Source organism: Eublepharis macularius, chromosome 6 (assembly GCF_028583425.1).
Source record: "Eublepharis macularius isolate TG4126 chromosome 6, MPM_Emac_v1.0, whole genome shotgun sequence".
Taxonomy (NCBI): Eukaryota; Metazoa; Chordata; class Lepidosauria; order Squamata; family Eublepharidae; genus Eublepharis; species Eublepharis macularius.
The window spans coordinates 8687867-8703413 of record NC_072795.1 but is presented as its reverse complement, the minus strand read 5'-3'; the positions used below and the strand labels follow the sequence as shown (position 1 = coordinate 8703413).

At 44.6% G+C, this 15547-nt stretch overlaps 1 protein-coding gene across 2 annotated transcripts in view; it reads right to left on the bottom strand.

The window, feature by feature from the left end:
- LOC129332787 (cytochrome P450 2J2-like) overlaps positions 1–460 on the bottom strand; it is a 42276-nt gene extending 41816 nt beyond the window's left edge. For both annotated transcript variants that reach the window (XM_054984037.1, XM_054984038.1), the window contains exon 1: positions 212–460. In XM_054984037.1, coding sequence (XP_054840012.1) covers positions 212–379 — 168 coding nt within the window. In that variant the 5' untranslated portion in view covers positions 380–460. The remainder of the gene's footprint in view (positions 1–211) is intronic.
- Between the last annotated feature and the right edge of the window lie 15087 nt (positions 461–15547).

Sequence of the window (15547 nt, the reverse complement as noted above, 5' to 3'; positions counted from 1 at the left end):
ATATCCTCCTACGAAGAGGGACCAAAGCACCTAATCTGTTCTAAAATCCATAGAATTATTAAGGTTATCTTGGATTGGGGCAGAACTTAAATAAGTGGCAGCATAGAACAATTTCAGCTAAGTAACCTATTTTTACCATAGGGAGGCTAGAAGTCAAAAAGCTCTTTACTCATCCTCTTACTCAGCAGATTAACGATTCTAAAGGACATACCTTAATGAAAGTATCCTGAGAAAAGTTCGGTATTATCCGCCAAACGTTTCCAATGAGAGGAAGCCGAAGAGGCCCTGGAGGATAGTTCTTGTGTGAGCAGAGTTGTTTCAGAAAGTGCACAATCAGAAGACAGGCCAGCACTGATATCAAAGTTGCCGGTATCCACATTATCTTTTCCCCCTCTGTGTTTGTAGCTTTCCTGTATAACTGGGAATATAGGATGCTTTTTCTCTAGGTGCTTTTTGTGCTCCTCGGAGATATTGCTGCTTCTCTGAGATTCTTCTATTAATGTCCTTTAATATATCCCAGTTATTAAAATGAATGTAGAAACATTGCACACCGAAACTACCATTCCCTTGGAATGTGATCCTCCAGGTGTGTAGTATAATATCACATGTAGCTATTGACACACTAATTGTAATAAAATTCATGTTGTGGAAGAGAGTATAACATCAAATATCATTATGACCTAACCCTAGGCAATGGGCCAATACATGCCATAAAAAATCTTCTGAAAAGAACTTACTACAGACTAATGATTTATAAACAGAATTAGGGAAATGTTAAACCAGATGCTTTATTTTTGCAGAGTTTTCTGCTTTGCCTTTGAATGCTCTCAGATATGCATAGAAAGTCTGTGAAATATCTCATATATTCTGTGTTCTTTAATGCCTGCAGTGCGCATTTGAGTTTATTGATTTTTCACTGAAAACATAGTAAGGCAACCTGATGATGAATTATTCAGGAGCGCTTTTTGCTCAGGTAACTGGCTCAGGGAGATGTAAAGGCACAGCTACTATAGACTACACTGTTGGTGTAGATATGCTCCTACTGGGAGTTTCCAGGGCATTTAATAGGCCATGTCAAATTACTTTTATCTTGTTTCTGCAATGTTTTATATCTGTATTCAGATCTATGCTCGCTATCAACTTTCTGCAATCTGTACCTTATTGTATTTTTATTCAATGTCCCAGACTTTGCTCATATTGACTTATACTTTGCAATCCACCTTAAGTCTCAGTGACAAAAGTGGACCATAAATAACATAAATAAAATAAAAATGGTCCAGCAAATGTACTTTAATTATTTCAGTGAGGAAATACATGCACAATATTTCTGGTTACTCCACAATATCTATCTAACTTGCTGCCTCTGCTTAACGGTTGAACAAACAAAATTGTATACACTTAAGCTCTGGTTTTAATTGTTTTGATACTGTGTTATTGGTGGCTTTAATGGTTTTCAAGATGTGTTATTAATGTATGTTTTAATTTTTTGCCACCTCAGTGGCAGGGTATAAATTTTATAAAATAAATTAATAAAATAAATATGCTGATCGGGAACTTATAACAACCTTGTTATTACTTGGAAAATAATGGCCTGTATGGAGTTTATATTCCCAGCAAAGATGTGGATGCATAGGACTGGCTCTGTGAACATGTTGCTAGCTACCGTGTCAGAACCTGGAACTCTGGGAAAAGGTTTTTATCCCTCCAATATGTGCTCTTAATTCATACCCTTTCTGATAAAGGCTAAAAAGTAAAGGTAAAGGCGAGGGGTAATAAATCAACCTCATCACACTTTAACTGAAATGTTTATTGAATGGGGAATACTACATGAGGAGAAATCTGTTAAGATTTAGAGGGTATCCCTGGTACAGCACCAGGCCAAGGGAAATGGAACAGTAGTAACTTTAGGATGTTCTGAGGTAATTTCTACATCCCCAGAGTACACAGAGATTCTGAAAGAGAAAAACGGATGAATATCTTTGAAATTACAAGAGCAAAAGATAAAAACAGAAGCAGAAGAACGTAGATTTCAGGAAAAGAAATTACGTTTGGAGAGGGAAAGGCTGAAACATGAAAATATTTGGAAGGAAAAACAGCTTGAACAAGAGAAGAATTGAAGCTTCTCCAGCAGAAATTGTATGTAGGGAGACTTCTATCAAAATGGATACACATGAGGGTTCTGAGGAGAAGATGAGGTGTGGTGAAATGTTTGAAGTAGGAAACGCAGCAGCTACCACTCCACTGGAAGATTCAACAGAGGGAGAAAGTAGAAACAGGGCTGAATTCCTGCAGGAGTTAAACTCTGACCCCCCCAAGCTAGAACCTCTCAGATAATCAGTTATAATTTGGCTTTTTAGCCCAGCCCAGAAACTTGATAAGAGAGAAGCACTGGAGGCTGAGTAACTCACAAAAGAAATAGCAACCTTATTAAACAGACAGGGATGGAATATGGACAGTCAGGGGATGAAATTGCTATGATTATATTTGTTAGTAGAACAGAATATGTTAAAAGTAATAGTCACAACGATTTGCTTGCAGCTTGGGTTCAATGTTTATAATACTTAAGAGGGAGAGGTTTGTATTTTCATACTTTGGTTAAAGAAATAATGTTTCTCCACAGATTTCCCTTTACAACTTAGATGTTCTGACATTAGTTCAACATTGTTTTTCCCTTTACAAAAGACCTGGGGTCCTCCTTAGAGCCCAAACCACCTTTCCAGACACTGGGCAATCATTATTATTCTCTTAAGAGCAATTAAGTCTTCTTCCTTTCTTGCTAGAATAGGAGTTTCGATTACTACCCAATCCCTCTGTCCTAAAACACCCCCCAGTTCTATTGTGGCTGGATATATAGGTTTCAGCTTGTGCTGGCTTTTATACTGGGAATTCTTCTCCCTCAAAACACTGATGTGACAGTTTGGGAAAATTGTAGAATCATAGAGTTGGAAGGTATCTTTAAGGTAATCTAGTCCAACCCCCTGCACAATGCAGAAACTTCACAACCCCCCCTCCCCACACCCCCATGCCCATGCCCTGCTCCATGCCCAGAAGATGGCATAACACCATCAGCATCCACCAAACCAGCCTGGGGAAAATTGCTACCTGACCCCAAGATGGTGATAGGCATTACCCTGGGCATGTAAGAAGGGGCCACGAGCACTGGTGTAACCCTTCCTGCCCTCCCTCTCATGATCTGCCTAGGTTCACAGAATCAGCATTGCTGTAAGACAGCCATCTGGCCTCTGCTTAAAAAACTCCAAAGAAGGAGAGCCCACCAGCTCCCGAGGAAGCCTGTTTCAGTGAGTTATAACTGTCAGGAAGTTCTTCCTGATGTTTAGTTGAAAACTCTGAAAAAGCTGATTTACTTTCAACCCGTTAGTTCTGGTCCGACTTTCTGGGTCAGTGGAACACAGCTCTGAGCCATCCTCTCTATATGATAGCCCTTCAAGTACTTGAAGATGGTTATCATATCACCTTTCAGCCATCTCCTCTCCAGGCTAAACATACCTATCTCCATCAACCTTTCCTCATAGCACTTGGTCTCCAGACCCCTCACCATCTTCATTGCCCTCCTCTGGACATGTTCCAGCTTGTCTATATCCTTCTGAAATTGTGGTGCCCAAAACTGAACACAATACTCTTGGTAAGCACTAACCAGAGCAGAGTAAATGTTCTCTATTCCCTTACTTCAGAGGGGTACTGGTCTGACCCTCCTTGTTAGACTCCACAGTCTCAACTGAACTCCAAATTGTAACTGAACTGAAAAATCCTGTCAGCAACAACTGTCATTCTGACAAGCCAATCGGGGGCCTGTCAATCAATCTCTCCTTCCATGTAGTTATTAAGTTCTTTCCTTTCTGAGTGCTGCACTGTGGGAATTTTCGTTTTAAAGTCAGTTCCATCACAACAGCCTACTCCCTTATGAACCTACCTGAACACTGCAGACATCTTTGGAGGCCCTGTTTCAGAAGACCCCACTTGCTGAGATTAGGCAGGTGGCAACCCTGGAGAGGGGCTCCTCAGTTGTGACACCAAAATTATGGAAATATCTCCCCAGGAAAACTTGCCTGCCCCACTCTGTTGCCATCTTCTGCTAGCTGGTGAAGACATTTTTGTACCATTTGCTGTTGCCTCAGTGATCCTACTTTCTGCCCAGTTTTAATTGTTTTATGTTTTTGTATGCATTTGTATTCTGATTTTAATTTTTGAGGCTGTGTTATTGTTGGTTTTAATGGTTTTCAAGATGTTGATATATTAATGTATGTTTTAATTTGTTAGCCCCCTCAGAGACCCTTATCAGGGTAGGTAAGCAGGGTATAAATTTCATAAAATAAATTAATAAAATAAATCTGAGGATAGGGAGCCTATCATAACAACCTTATTGTTACTTAAAAAATAATGGCCTGTATAGGATTGACTTTCCCAGGAAAGGTGGCAACTGATTTGAAGGCAAATGACTGGCTCTGTGAACATGTCGCTACCTACAGTGTCAGAACTTGGTTCTCTTTAACAAGTTGTTTATCCCTGCAACATGTGCTCTTAATTCATAACTTTTCTGATAAAGGCTAGAGGATAATAAATCATCCTCATCACAACTGATGTCATGTTTTGGGAAGAGAGTTGTTTTATTAATATATTTTTAATTTGTTATCCACCTCACTGGCCCTTATAAGGGCAGAAAAGCAGGGTATATATTTCATAAAATAAATTAATAAAATATATGTGTGGATGGGGAGGCTATCATAACAACCTTGTTATTACTTGGAAAATAATGTCCTGTACGGGGTTGGCTTTCCCAAGAAAGGTGGAGACGGGTTTGGATGCAAATGGCTGGCTCTGTGGTGCTAGCTACCATGTCAGAACTTGGTTCTCTGGAACAAGTTGTTCGTCCCTGCAATACCTTATCAAAAATGATGCTATAATGTGGGAAGAGATGTATGCCGTTCTTTGAAAGCTGTAATTAAACAGCTCCTAAAGAGGTCAATATGAGTGTTCCTCTTGGAACCATGCTAGGAACACAGGCCCTTTAATGACCCGCCCACTGCCTGATTGGGGCCAGTGTCTGAGATCGCCTGTCAAGAATATTACAAAACAATATAGCAACACCCTAAGCAAAACAACCGAAGTCATATGATGTAGGTGCCCAAAAATGAGAATTTGAGTTAGGGAACTTAGTGATGGATTTCTTACCTGTGAAAAACAATAAACTAAAAGCGAGTTTATGTAATGAGGAAAAAAGCAAGACCGCCTCTCTTCTGCAATTTCCAAAGAAAGCTGTCAGAAAAAGTGGGAGGTGGTCCACAAAAACAGAGAGATCAGCCATGACCTATATGCTTCTCTTAAAACAATTTCTGATGCAAACCCATTAAATGACCTAAAATAAGAGGCAAAAGAGGATAGTATCATCCATCAGCTCAAATGGTCCCTAGGCGTAACACCAAGTATTGGAAAAAATTGTCATTGAAAGGGAAGCCAAAAAATGAATGGCTGAAACCTCCAGAGGATGGAGAGAAAGATAAAACAGATAAAGAAAGAGATGCATATAAAGAATGTGATAAACACAAAGATAAAATCCAGCAAAACAACTCAATTAAGCAAAAGCTTGAAACTGAAAAACTGAAGTCTAACCCAGCACCTAAAGAATACTAGGCCTAAAGATCAAGCTGTGTTAGTCTGTCTGTAGCAAGAGTCCAGTAGCACCCATAAGACTAACAAAATTTGGGTTAGGGTTTGAGCTTTCATTAATCATAGCTTACTTCTTCAGCTAGTCGTTCTAGCAGAATCTAAAGAAGTGAGTTGTGAGTCCCTAATAAAATTTTTGTTAGTTTTACAGGTGCTACTGGACTCTTGTTTTTTGTAGGCTTAAAGAAAAGATATAAAGTGATGATGTGATTCCAGAGAGTGATGGCTTAAGACACCGACAATGCAATCCTAAGAAAAGTTTCTCTAGTCTAAGCCCACTGAAATCAATGGACTTAGACTGGTGTAACTCTGCTCAGGATTTTACTGCCAGTAGCTCACCTGAGCAAAAAAACTAACTAGCAGGGAGCAGAACTATCTCTTTGTGCAAAAAATACTTGGCTAACAAGTTAAAGAGCTATATTTGGGGCCAAGCATTCATACTACTAACAGACCGTCACTCGTCAAAATGGCTGCAAACATTGAACAGCACCAACGTGTTATTACAGAGATTGTGACGGTATATCCAAGAGGACAATTTTAATATCCAGCATGGAAAAAGCAAAGACAACTGTTGCAGATGCTTTATCTCGATGTGAGCAGTTGAACAGTGAGCAGATACAAGTGCTCAGACTAGAGCAACCAGTGATGACCAATGGCCAGCAATGAATGACCAGACCATAGGAACAGGTGACCAGTGGCCAGCTATGATTGACCAGACCAGAGCAACTAGTGATGACCCGTGACCAGAGGAAAATACCCAGACTAGAACAACCAGTGGTAATCAGTGACCCAAGGTGGACTTTCAGCCCAGACCAAGGAGGAGTGACCAGGGGCTAAGGAGTGCAGACCAGATCGATGTGAGTTGAAGTCAGAAGAGGGGACCGGCAGGAGCCTGGAGAGATGTGTACCAGCCAAAGTGTTACCCAATGAGGTAAATTGGGGGAAATTGCAACAAGGTGACACTTTCAAGAGGAGTGTTAACTTAGGGATCTTCTGTGCCTATGTATACGAGGATACCCTTCCTCTAGAGAACTTTTTCAACAAATAAGCATATGTTCAATCAAAAGGGTTTTTTATTTATAAAATAACAAAAATAAATGTTAAAAAATACACACAGCACACACACACACAGCTAACTAGAGAAATAGTAAGGAAAGTGGGGATAGAAGTTCAAGGATCGGGTTATATTTACCAGTTCCAGGAGAGATTTGAGAACAAAGAAGTTTCCATGGAGGAGCAGAATGGAGAGCAAGAATCTCATGAAAGGGGAGAGAGGGGACTCAGACGTGCAGTCCAAGGGTCCATGGGTGTAGGGTTGTCAGGCCACCTCAACCTCCCGGCGGGGGACAGGGGCCTGGCACTTACCTTTGGGGAAAGGGGGTGCATGCCCCCCCCCACAGGCACGATGATGTCACTTCAGGAGTGACGTTATCACGCGGCCCCTGGGCAGGCCCATTTTCGGGCGCTGCGGATCGCAGGACGCTCTGCAGCACTGGAAACGGGATGTTCTGCCAAAGATTGGGCCTGTTTTTGAGGCGCTGTGGAGCGCAGGAGCATTCCTGCACTTGGCAGTGCCTCAAAATGGGCCCGATCTGCTCCAAAACAGGCCCATTTTTGACGCTGCAGAGCACAGGAGTGTTCCTGCACTCCCACAGCGGCTCAAAAGCAGGCCCAATCTGTGCCAAAACGAGCTCATTTGGGGCACTGCAAAGTGCAGGAGCACTCCTGTGCTCTGCAGCTGCTGAAAACAGGCCTGGTTTGCCATGGATCAGGCCCATTTTGAGTGCTGCAGAGTGCAGGAGTGCTCCCATGCTCCACAGCTGCCCCAATCAGGGCCAAAACAGGCCAGATCTCAGTGGCTGCGGTGCACAGGAGCGCGCCACGGGGAAATGCGCTAGGAAAGTGCGTGCCCCCCCCGCTGCTCAGGTAAGTGGGGGCGGGGTCTGGGGGTCTGGGATCCCTACATGGGTGGGAGGTCCCAGGACATGCTGGGCACATGGAAGGAAAGCCTAAATATAGAACAAAACATATCCTGAGGCAAAACTGACATCTTGCTCCCAAAGATAATAACTTGATGGTTGTTTCCTGAGGTGAGAAAATAGGACCAGGAGGGCTTAGTTGTGCCTTCCTGAGAGGAACTCAAGGTGTTTTTTAAAAAAAGGATTGATGACTCCTGCTGGCTGGCTGGATGAGGCTTATCAGTCCCTGAGTGACTCAGGTGGGGAAATGGAAATAGGAAAGATCAGGAAGGTGGACAATGAGATTAAGTCAAGAGCTTCTGGAGACCCTTTTGTTATTCAGTTTTGCACAACTCTGTGGTGGAGGTTGAAGCTAGTCTCACCTCATGCTCACATTCCAGTAGTTGTCCATCTTAGCCAGACAGCCTGCTTGGGCTTAAAGCACATGAGGAGAGGGACTTAATGATATCTCATATTTGTCAGCTTTCTTAATAACGTGAAAGCAAGCCTGACTACAAATAATGCCCCTGGAATAATTACTCCTAATAAGATCAAAAGTTCAGCAGCCCATGCTTCTCCCTCACACCATAATATCCTGCAGGGCCAAAGTATTTCTCCACAAAAAAGCCCCTGGGTCAGGAGACCTGCTTTAGATACCCATGTGCCCACCTACTTCTCTCTTCTCAAGACATGAAGTGTGTGATATTACAGGAGGGCGCAAGGTTTCATAACAACCTTATTGTTACTTGAAAAATAATGGCCTGTATAGGATTGACTTTCCCAGGAAAGGCGGCAACTGATTTGAAGGCAAATGACTGGCTCTGTGAACATGTTGCTACCTTCAGTGTCAGAACTTGGTTCTCTTTAACAAGCTGTTTATCCCTGCAATATGTGCTCTTAATTCTTCTGATAAAGGCTAGAGGATAATAAATCATCCTCATCACAACTGATGTCATGTTTTGGGAAGAGAGTTGTTTTATTAATATATTTTTAATTTGTTAGCCACCTCAGTGGCCCTTATAAGAGCAGAAAAGCAGGGTATATATTTCATAAATAAATTAATAAAATATATGTGTGGATGGGGAGCCTATCATAACAACCTTGTTATTGGTGGTTGTTGTGGGTTTTCTGGGCTGTATTGCCGTGGTCTTGGCATTGTAGTTCCTGACGTTTCGCCAGCAGCTGTGGCTGGCATCTTCAGAGGTGTAGCACCAAAAGACAGAGATCTCTCAGTGTCACAGTGTGGAAAAGAGTATACCGTATACCCTGCAGCTGTGGACAAGTTTACATCGGGACCACAAAGCGTAGCATCCAGACAAGAATAAAAGAACATGAAAGACACTGCAGACTTGGACAACCTGAAAAATCAGCAGTGGCTGAACATAGCCTAACTCAAACAGGGCACAGTATCTTATTCCAGGACACCAAAATACTGGACAACACTTCCAACTACTTTGTCAGACTGCACAGGGAAGCCATTGAAATTCACAAGCATAAGCAAAACTTCAACAGGAAAGAAGAAACCTTAAGAATGAACAGAGCATGGTTTCCAGTTCTGAAAAACACCAGGCTAACAAAACATTCTATCCCCTACAATAGCCCTGCAGAGAAGATTAGCACATCAAGTACCAATCCATATGCAAAAGAACCTCCTCAGGATACAGTGAAGCCTCCCGCCATTAGCATTCCACACCCTGGGAAATTCTTACAGGATGACTCAGCTCAACCCCACCCCTCCTGAGTAGATGCAAATGACCTACATCTTTTCCACACTGTGACACTGAGAGATCTCTGTCTTTTGGTGCTACACCTCTGAAGATGCCAGCCACAGCTGCTGGCGAAACATCAGGAACTACAATGCCAAGACCACAGCAATACAGCTCGGAAAACCCACAACAACCATCGTTCTCCGGCCGTGAAAGCCTTCGACAATACAACCTTGTTATTACTTGCAAAATAATGTCCTGTACGGGGTTGGCTTTCCCAGGAAAGATGGAGACAGGTTTGGATGCAAATGACTGGCTCTGTGAACATGATGCTAGCTACCATGTCAGAACTTGGTTCTCTGGAACAACTTGTTCGTCCCTGCAATACCTGCTCTTAATTCATACCCTTTCTGATAAAGGCTAGAGGATAATAAATCATCCTTATTGCCAGGTCTGTTACCCACAGTTCTTCCATATTGCTTGTCTAATGTATTTTTCCAGTACAGTTTATGTTCACAGGAGCAGCTTGGTTCCCGAGACAGCCTTACCTTAGATGGCTCACCACAGTGACCTTGAGACAACTCCTTTCGTTTTCCCACCTTCTGTACTAACTGGGTAGACACCAAGGGTGGGGGCTAGGGGTGTGCAAGGAAAAAACTTTCGGCTTTCTTGTTTCGGGATTACCCGAAACAAGATTCTCTACCGGCATTAGCCGAATGCCGAAACAAGAATCTCTTTCGGGATTCGGGATTCGGCATTATTTCGGCATTCTTTCGGGATTCTTTCGGGTTTTTTTGCTGGGAAAATGCCTCCGTCTTTCAGGACGCCTGGAGGAGGCATTTTCCCACCAAATAAGCCCAAAATTGGTGGGGACCTTCCTCTAACCCTTCTCTAACACCCACCCAAGTTTCAGACAGATTGGACTTTGGGGGGCCATGTTATGGCCCCCCAAAGCAGGTCCCCCCATCCTCCCATAAAGGAGCATCTTCTTCATTATTTCCTATGGGGAAAAAATGAAGAAGCAGGCTTCCTTTGCCAGGGGTGGCATTTTGCATGCAAAATGCCCCCCAGCCCTCAGGGGCCCTTCTCCCACCCCTCCTCCCACCCCCCACCAAGGCTCAGCCTGCTCCCACTTGGGGGGGCCATTTCATGGCCTCCCCAAGTAGGTGCTCTAATCTCTACCACTGACAGCTGGGGGAGGCTTGTGTTGCCAGGGGTGGCATTTTGCATGCAAAATGCCCCCCAACCCTCTGGGGCCCTTCTCCCACCCCTCCTCCCACCCCCCACCAAGGCTCAGCCTGCTCCCACTTGGGGGGGCCATTTCATGGCCTCCCCAAGTAGGTGCTCTCAGCCCCTAAAGTCCACCCTTCACAGCCCCACACAAACCCAATTCCCCCCCAGCTGCCACACACAGACCCAAATCCCCCCAGTAGCCCCTCACAGACCCAAATCAACCCCCACCTGCCCCACACCCACCATAACCCCAGGAACAGGCTGGCCTGCCCTCCCCTTTTGGGAACCCCTAAACTCTCTTTCCCAGGGCAGTTCTGCACAGACAAGGGGTGCCACAATGGTGGCAGTGCCAAATCGTCCCTGGGAAAGAGCACCTGCCCTGGCACACAGACAACCACCCCCCTGACCCCCCCCACCACCCGCAGAGAAGGCTGGCCAGCCTGCCCCATTGTTCCCTATGCTGGGAACCAACCTCCCATCAAAGAAGGGAACACAGACACACAATCATTAAGTTTAAAAAACCTTTATTTTCTCATTTTCAAATTACAAGTGGTCAACAAATCACAACATATTACACTTATTGTCCCTCATAGCACAACACAACACAATTAACTACACATCAGAGAATCTTAAACACAATTTTTTTTTTGAAATGGACAAACAGTAAAGTTTTGAACATTACAACAGGTCACATAGTGAGCGGGCACAACAGGGCATGGAAACAGAAGATGATCATAATAACTACCAGCCTAATACAACTCTCCCTCCATAACATGACTTAATGGGGGGGAACCACTGCATCAAAATCCCCCCCCCAACCCTCTGGGGCCCTTCTCCCACCCTTCCTCCCATCCCCCCACCAAGGCTCAGCCTGCTCCCACTTGGGGGGGCCATTTCATGGCCTCCCCAAGTGGGTGCTCTGCTCTCATCTCTACCACTGACAGCTGGGAGAGGCTTGTCTTGCCAGGGGTGGCATTTTGCATGCCAAATGCCACCCTCACCCTCAGGGGCCCTTTTCCCACCCTTCCCCCCACCCCCCACCACATGCATTCCTTGACAATCAAGAAATCTGGAGTTAAATATAATGTGCATGTAAGTCCCTCAAAGACAGAAGCAATATGACCCATTTGATTTCCACAACCTCAGACACAATTAGGGATCCGTTTCCCCTTGGTGGGGGATCCCCCACTCTCACCTATCACCCCGAAGGGGGAAAGTCAGTGAATGAGCCTTCAAGGTACGCTCCAGGGGCTGCTGCCGTGATGTCACTGATGTCATCTGGCTGCCCTGAGAGTATGCCTGTGCTTTGCAGTGGGCTGATTTGGGCCCTGCAGGCCAAAGCAGGATCCCTTGTGGCCCAAATCTGCCTGCTGTGAATTGTGCGTGCTCCCCAGCCTTGTGTGATGATCACATCACTTCCTAGAACAGACATCATCATGCCAGAGCATTGCCATTAAATGATCATGCGTGTGTGAACAGACCCTAAGTATCCTGTAGGCTTCAGTGATGGTATAGTAATGTTTTCACTCACATTATAGAGAGAGAGAGAGAGAGAGAGAAGGGGGGGAGGCACTGAAGCTAGATTATTTCTTCTATTTTACTGTCCCCTTCCAAAGCCAGGGTGGCATTGGCACAATGCCCCCCTCCCCCCGGCCAGAGCCTTAGTACCAGTATGCATTGACAGGCCCATGCATCATAGTCCTTTTTGAGACCCAGCCAAGTTGTGTGCCTTTTGGAGAAAAATGTTCAAGTTGCTGGTGGGGGTATGAACAATTTTTAGATATCCACTGTAGTGCAATGGCTAGAGAGTTGGTCTAGAATCTGGCAGACTCTGATTCTGTGCCTTGTAGGCTTGATGGATGTTCTTGGCTCAGCCTAAGTAAACAATTGTGTTGTGTTTTCCAGAGGCAGTCTAGGTGATTTTGGGGCCCTGGACAAATGTTCTTGACGGGGCCCCAGAACCAGTGCCGCCCCACCACTGGCTCCTTGCCAAGGCCAAGCAATTTGGTAACCTAGGCCCCAGATAGAGTGGGCAGGAGTGCGTTGTTTCCTTCCTCCCCCCCCCCCCTCCACCCCCTCATACAACTAAGAAGGCCATCGGTGGAGTCACTCCAATGTGAGGCATGGAGCAGCTGTCTATTGTTAGCCTGGTTGTGATGAGGGTGAAACAAATCAAGGGAGAACAGCAATGTGTAAACCACTCTAGGTTCCCATGGGGGAGAAAACCGGGGCATAAGATAAACCTTTAATTTGGTGGGGAGGGGGTATATACATTTTATGTGTATGTGTCTGTATGTTTTATGCATTCAAATCACTTGTGGTGTACTTTAGAATTATATTGAGCTCCACAGTATCCCAAAAACCTTGTCCATGTATTGCAAACCGAAGTCAATCTACCACATCTAGGGTATTCTTCTTTTCCCTACTGCCTTCAATTTTTCTTAGCATTATTGTCTTTTCTAGTGAACCTTGTCTTCTCATGATGTGACATAAGCACTATCATCAATTGATATCTTCAAGGGAGAAAGCAGGCCTGATTTGGTCTGGACATGTCTTTTTCGGAGTCCATGGTACATGTAAATTGAAACTTTCTTCCCACTTCACAGTGTGAATGCTTTTTCCTCCTATGAGCTTTGTCTAAATTTTACTGTACTGATACTGCTCATTTGGCCAAAAGGCCTGCCCTTGATCAATGCCACATTAAATACTTCATAATAAAAATATGTTTTTAGAACCATTTAAAAGTGTCCTTAAGTGCCATACGCCGATTTAAAAAACCATAAGCTAAATGTTTGGGAACACAACCAGATATGTGAATGACTGAAATGCAGCCCAATCCCACTGCTACTTAAAATCCATTTTTGATGGAGGTCTGGATTGTCTTACATTGGTGTCATTGGGCTTGGAATCAGGAACCTGGAAGCGTTCCATGGGGGCTACAACTTTCATGCCAAGGCTAAGAGGGTGGGAACGGGATCTCTCTGGGGTGGCAAACTCTGGCCTTGGAAGTTACTGGCAATTTGGGGGTGGGACTTGTGCAAAGGAAAATCTGAGTAGGGATCTCCCCCAGAATCCATGGTCCGCATTTGCCCTCTAAAGAGATTGCCCTTGGAAGCAGCCAGTTTATCTGTAGGGAACTACTCTCTCTAACCTGAACTCAAGCCCAACCAGGAGTTTGGCAGCCCTAGGAAAATTTCTGAAAAAGATGGCAAAGGAGGGCCAGCAACTGATAGAGGCATGGAAGCCCACACCAGGACAGTAGCAGGGGCCTACTTGGGCAAAAGGGACGACCAGTGCTCTCATCCCCCATAGTCCACTCCTTACAGCCCCACACAAACCCAGTTCCCCCACCCCAGCTGCCACACACAGACCCAAATCCTCCACTCAGCCCCTCTCAGAACCAAAACCACCCTCAGCTGCCCCACACCGAGTACCCCAGGAACAGGCTGGCCAGCCTGCCCCATTGTTCCCTATGCTGGGAACCAACCTCCCATCAAAGAAGGGAACACAGACACACAATCATTAAGTTTAAAAAACCTTTATTTTCTCATTTTCAAATTACAAGTGGTCAACAAATCACAACATATTACACTTATTGTCCCTCATAGCACAACACAACACAATTAACTACACATCAGAGAATCTTAAACACAATTTTTTTTTTGAAATGGACAAACAGTAAAGTTTTGAACATTACAACAGGTCACATAGTGAGCGGGCACAACAGGGCATGGAAACAGAAGATGATCATAATAACTACCAGCCTAATACAACTCTCCCTCCATAAAACGACTTAATGGGGGGGAACCACTGCAACAGGGTCCAGCAGAACCTATGTCATTTCCTGTGGCTGTGCTTTCAGTTCAGACACACAAAGCTGAACTGGGCACTTCCAAGGCACTGGACAATGGTATTTCTGGAGCAGTTCTGCAGAGGTCTCCCCCCACCCCCACACCAGCCTCAGAATTTACCTGGGAACATCTGTGAGAGATCATCATTGGCCGGTGCCCATCCACCACTCTTCCCGCATCCCCCAACCATGCAAACCCAACATTAACATCAAATTTTTTTTTTTAAACATGAACATTCAATCAACTTTTAAAAAACATAATCACAACATTTTTTTTTGGGTTTTTTTCCTTTTTTTTACATGAACAGAACATCAACTTTTAAAAAACATAATCACAACATTTTTTTGGGTTTTTTTTCCTTTTTTTTACATGAACAGAACATCAACTTTTAAAAAACATAATCACAACATTTTTTTTTGGTTTTTTTTTCCTTTTTTTTACATGAACAGAACATCAACTTTCAAAAAACAGTACAACAATTCTTCTACAATTTTTTTTACAATGATTTCATCTGATAAAAACACCTAAGCAATCCCTATCTAACCTGTTTCTCCCTCCAGTAGCAATCCATGTTTCTGGGGCATTATTTTTCATAATAAATTTGGTCCCACAGGGTATGTCTCAGTGATGGGAGATGTTTTGAATACCCTGGGGGGGGGGGCTTTCAAATTGCTGGGTGTTTTCCCTTTGCCACTGGTTCCTAACCACCCTCCCTCTACTGGCCGGTTTTAACTGTATATACAGGGTTTTATACAGGGGAGAGCGCGATTCCAAAGGATTGGACTCATAGAGGATGCAGGCCACAAGTTGGGCTCACCTCAGTCACTCTGGAAGTCCAGTCCTGAGAAATCGAAGAGGCGAGAGTTGACCTTCAGGAAGGTCAACTGCTCGACTCTCCATGGGAGAAGGCGAGTGCGATGTGGGCCGACAATGTCGCCCGCATGTGAAAAGACGCGCTCGCTCTCCACGCTCGTCGGAGGGCATGAGAGCAGCCGCTGCGCCTCGAGGGAGAGGTCCGGCCAGACCGACTCCTTCCTGGCCCAGTAGCTGAGCGGATCGGTGGAGAGCGACTCGCAGGGCTCCGCGAGGTAGTCCCTGACCATCGCCTCCGCCGGAT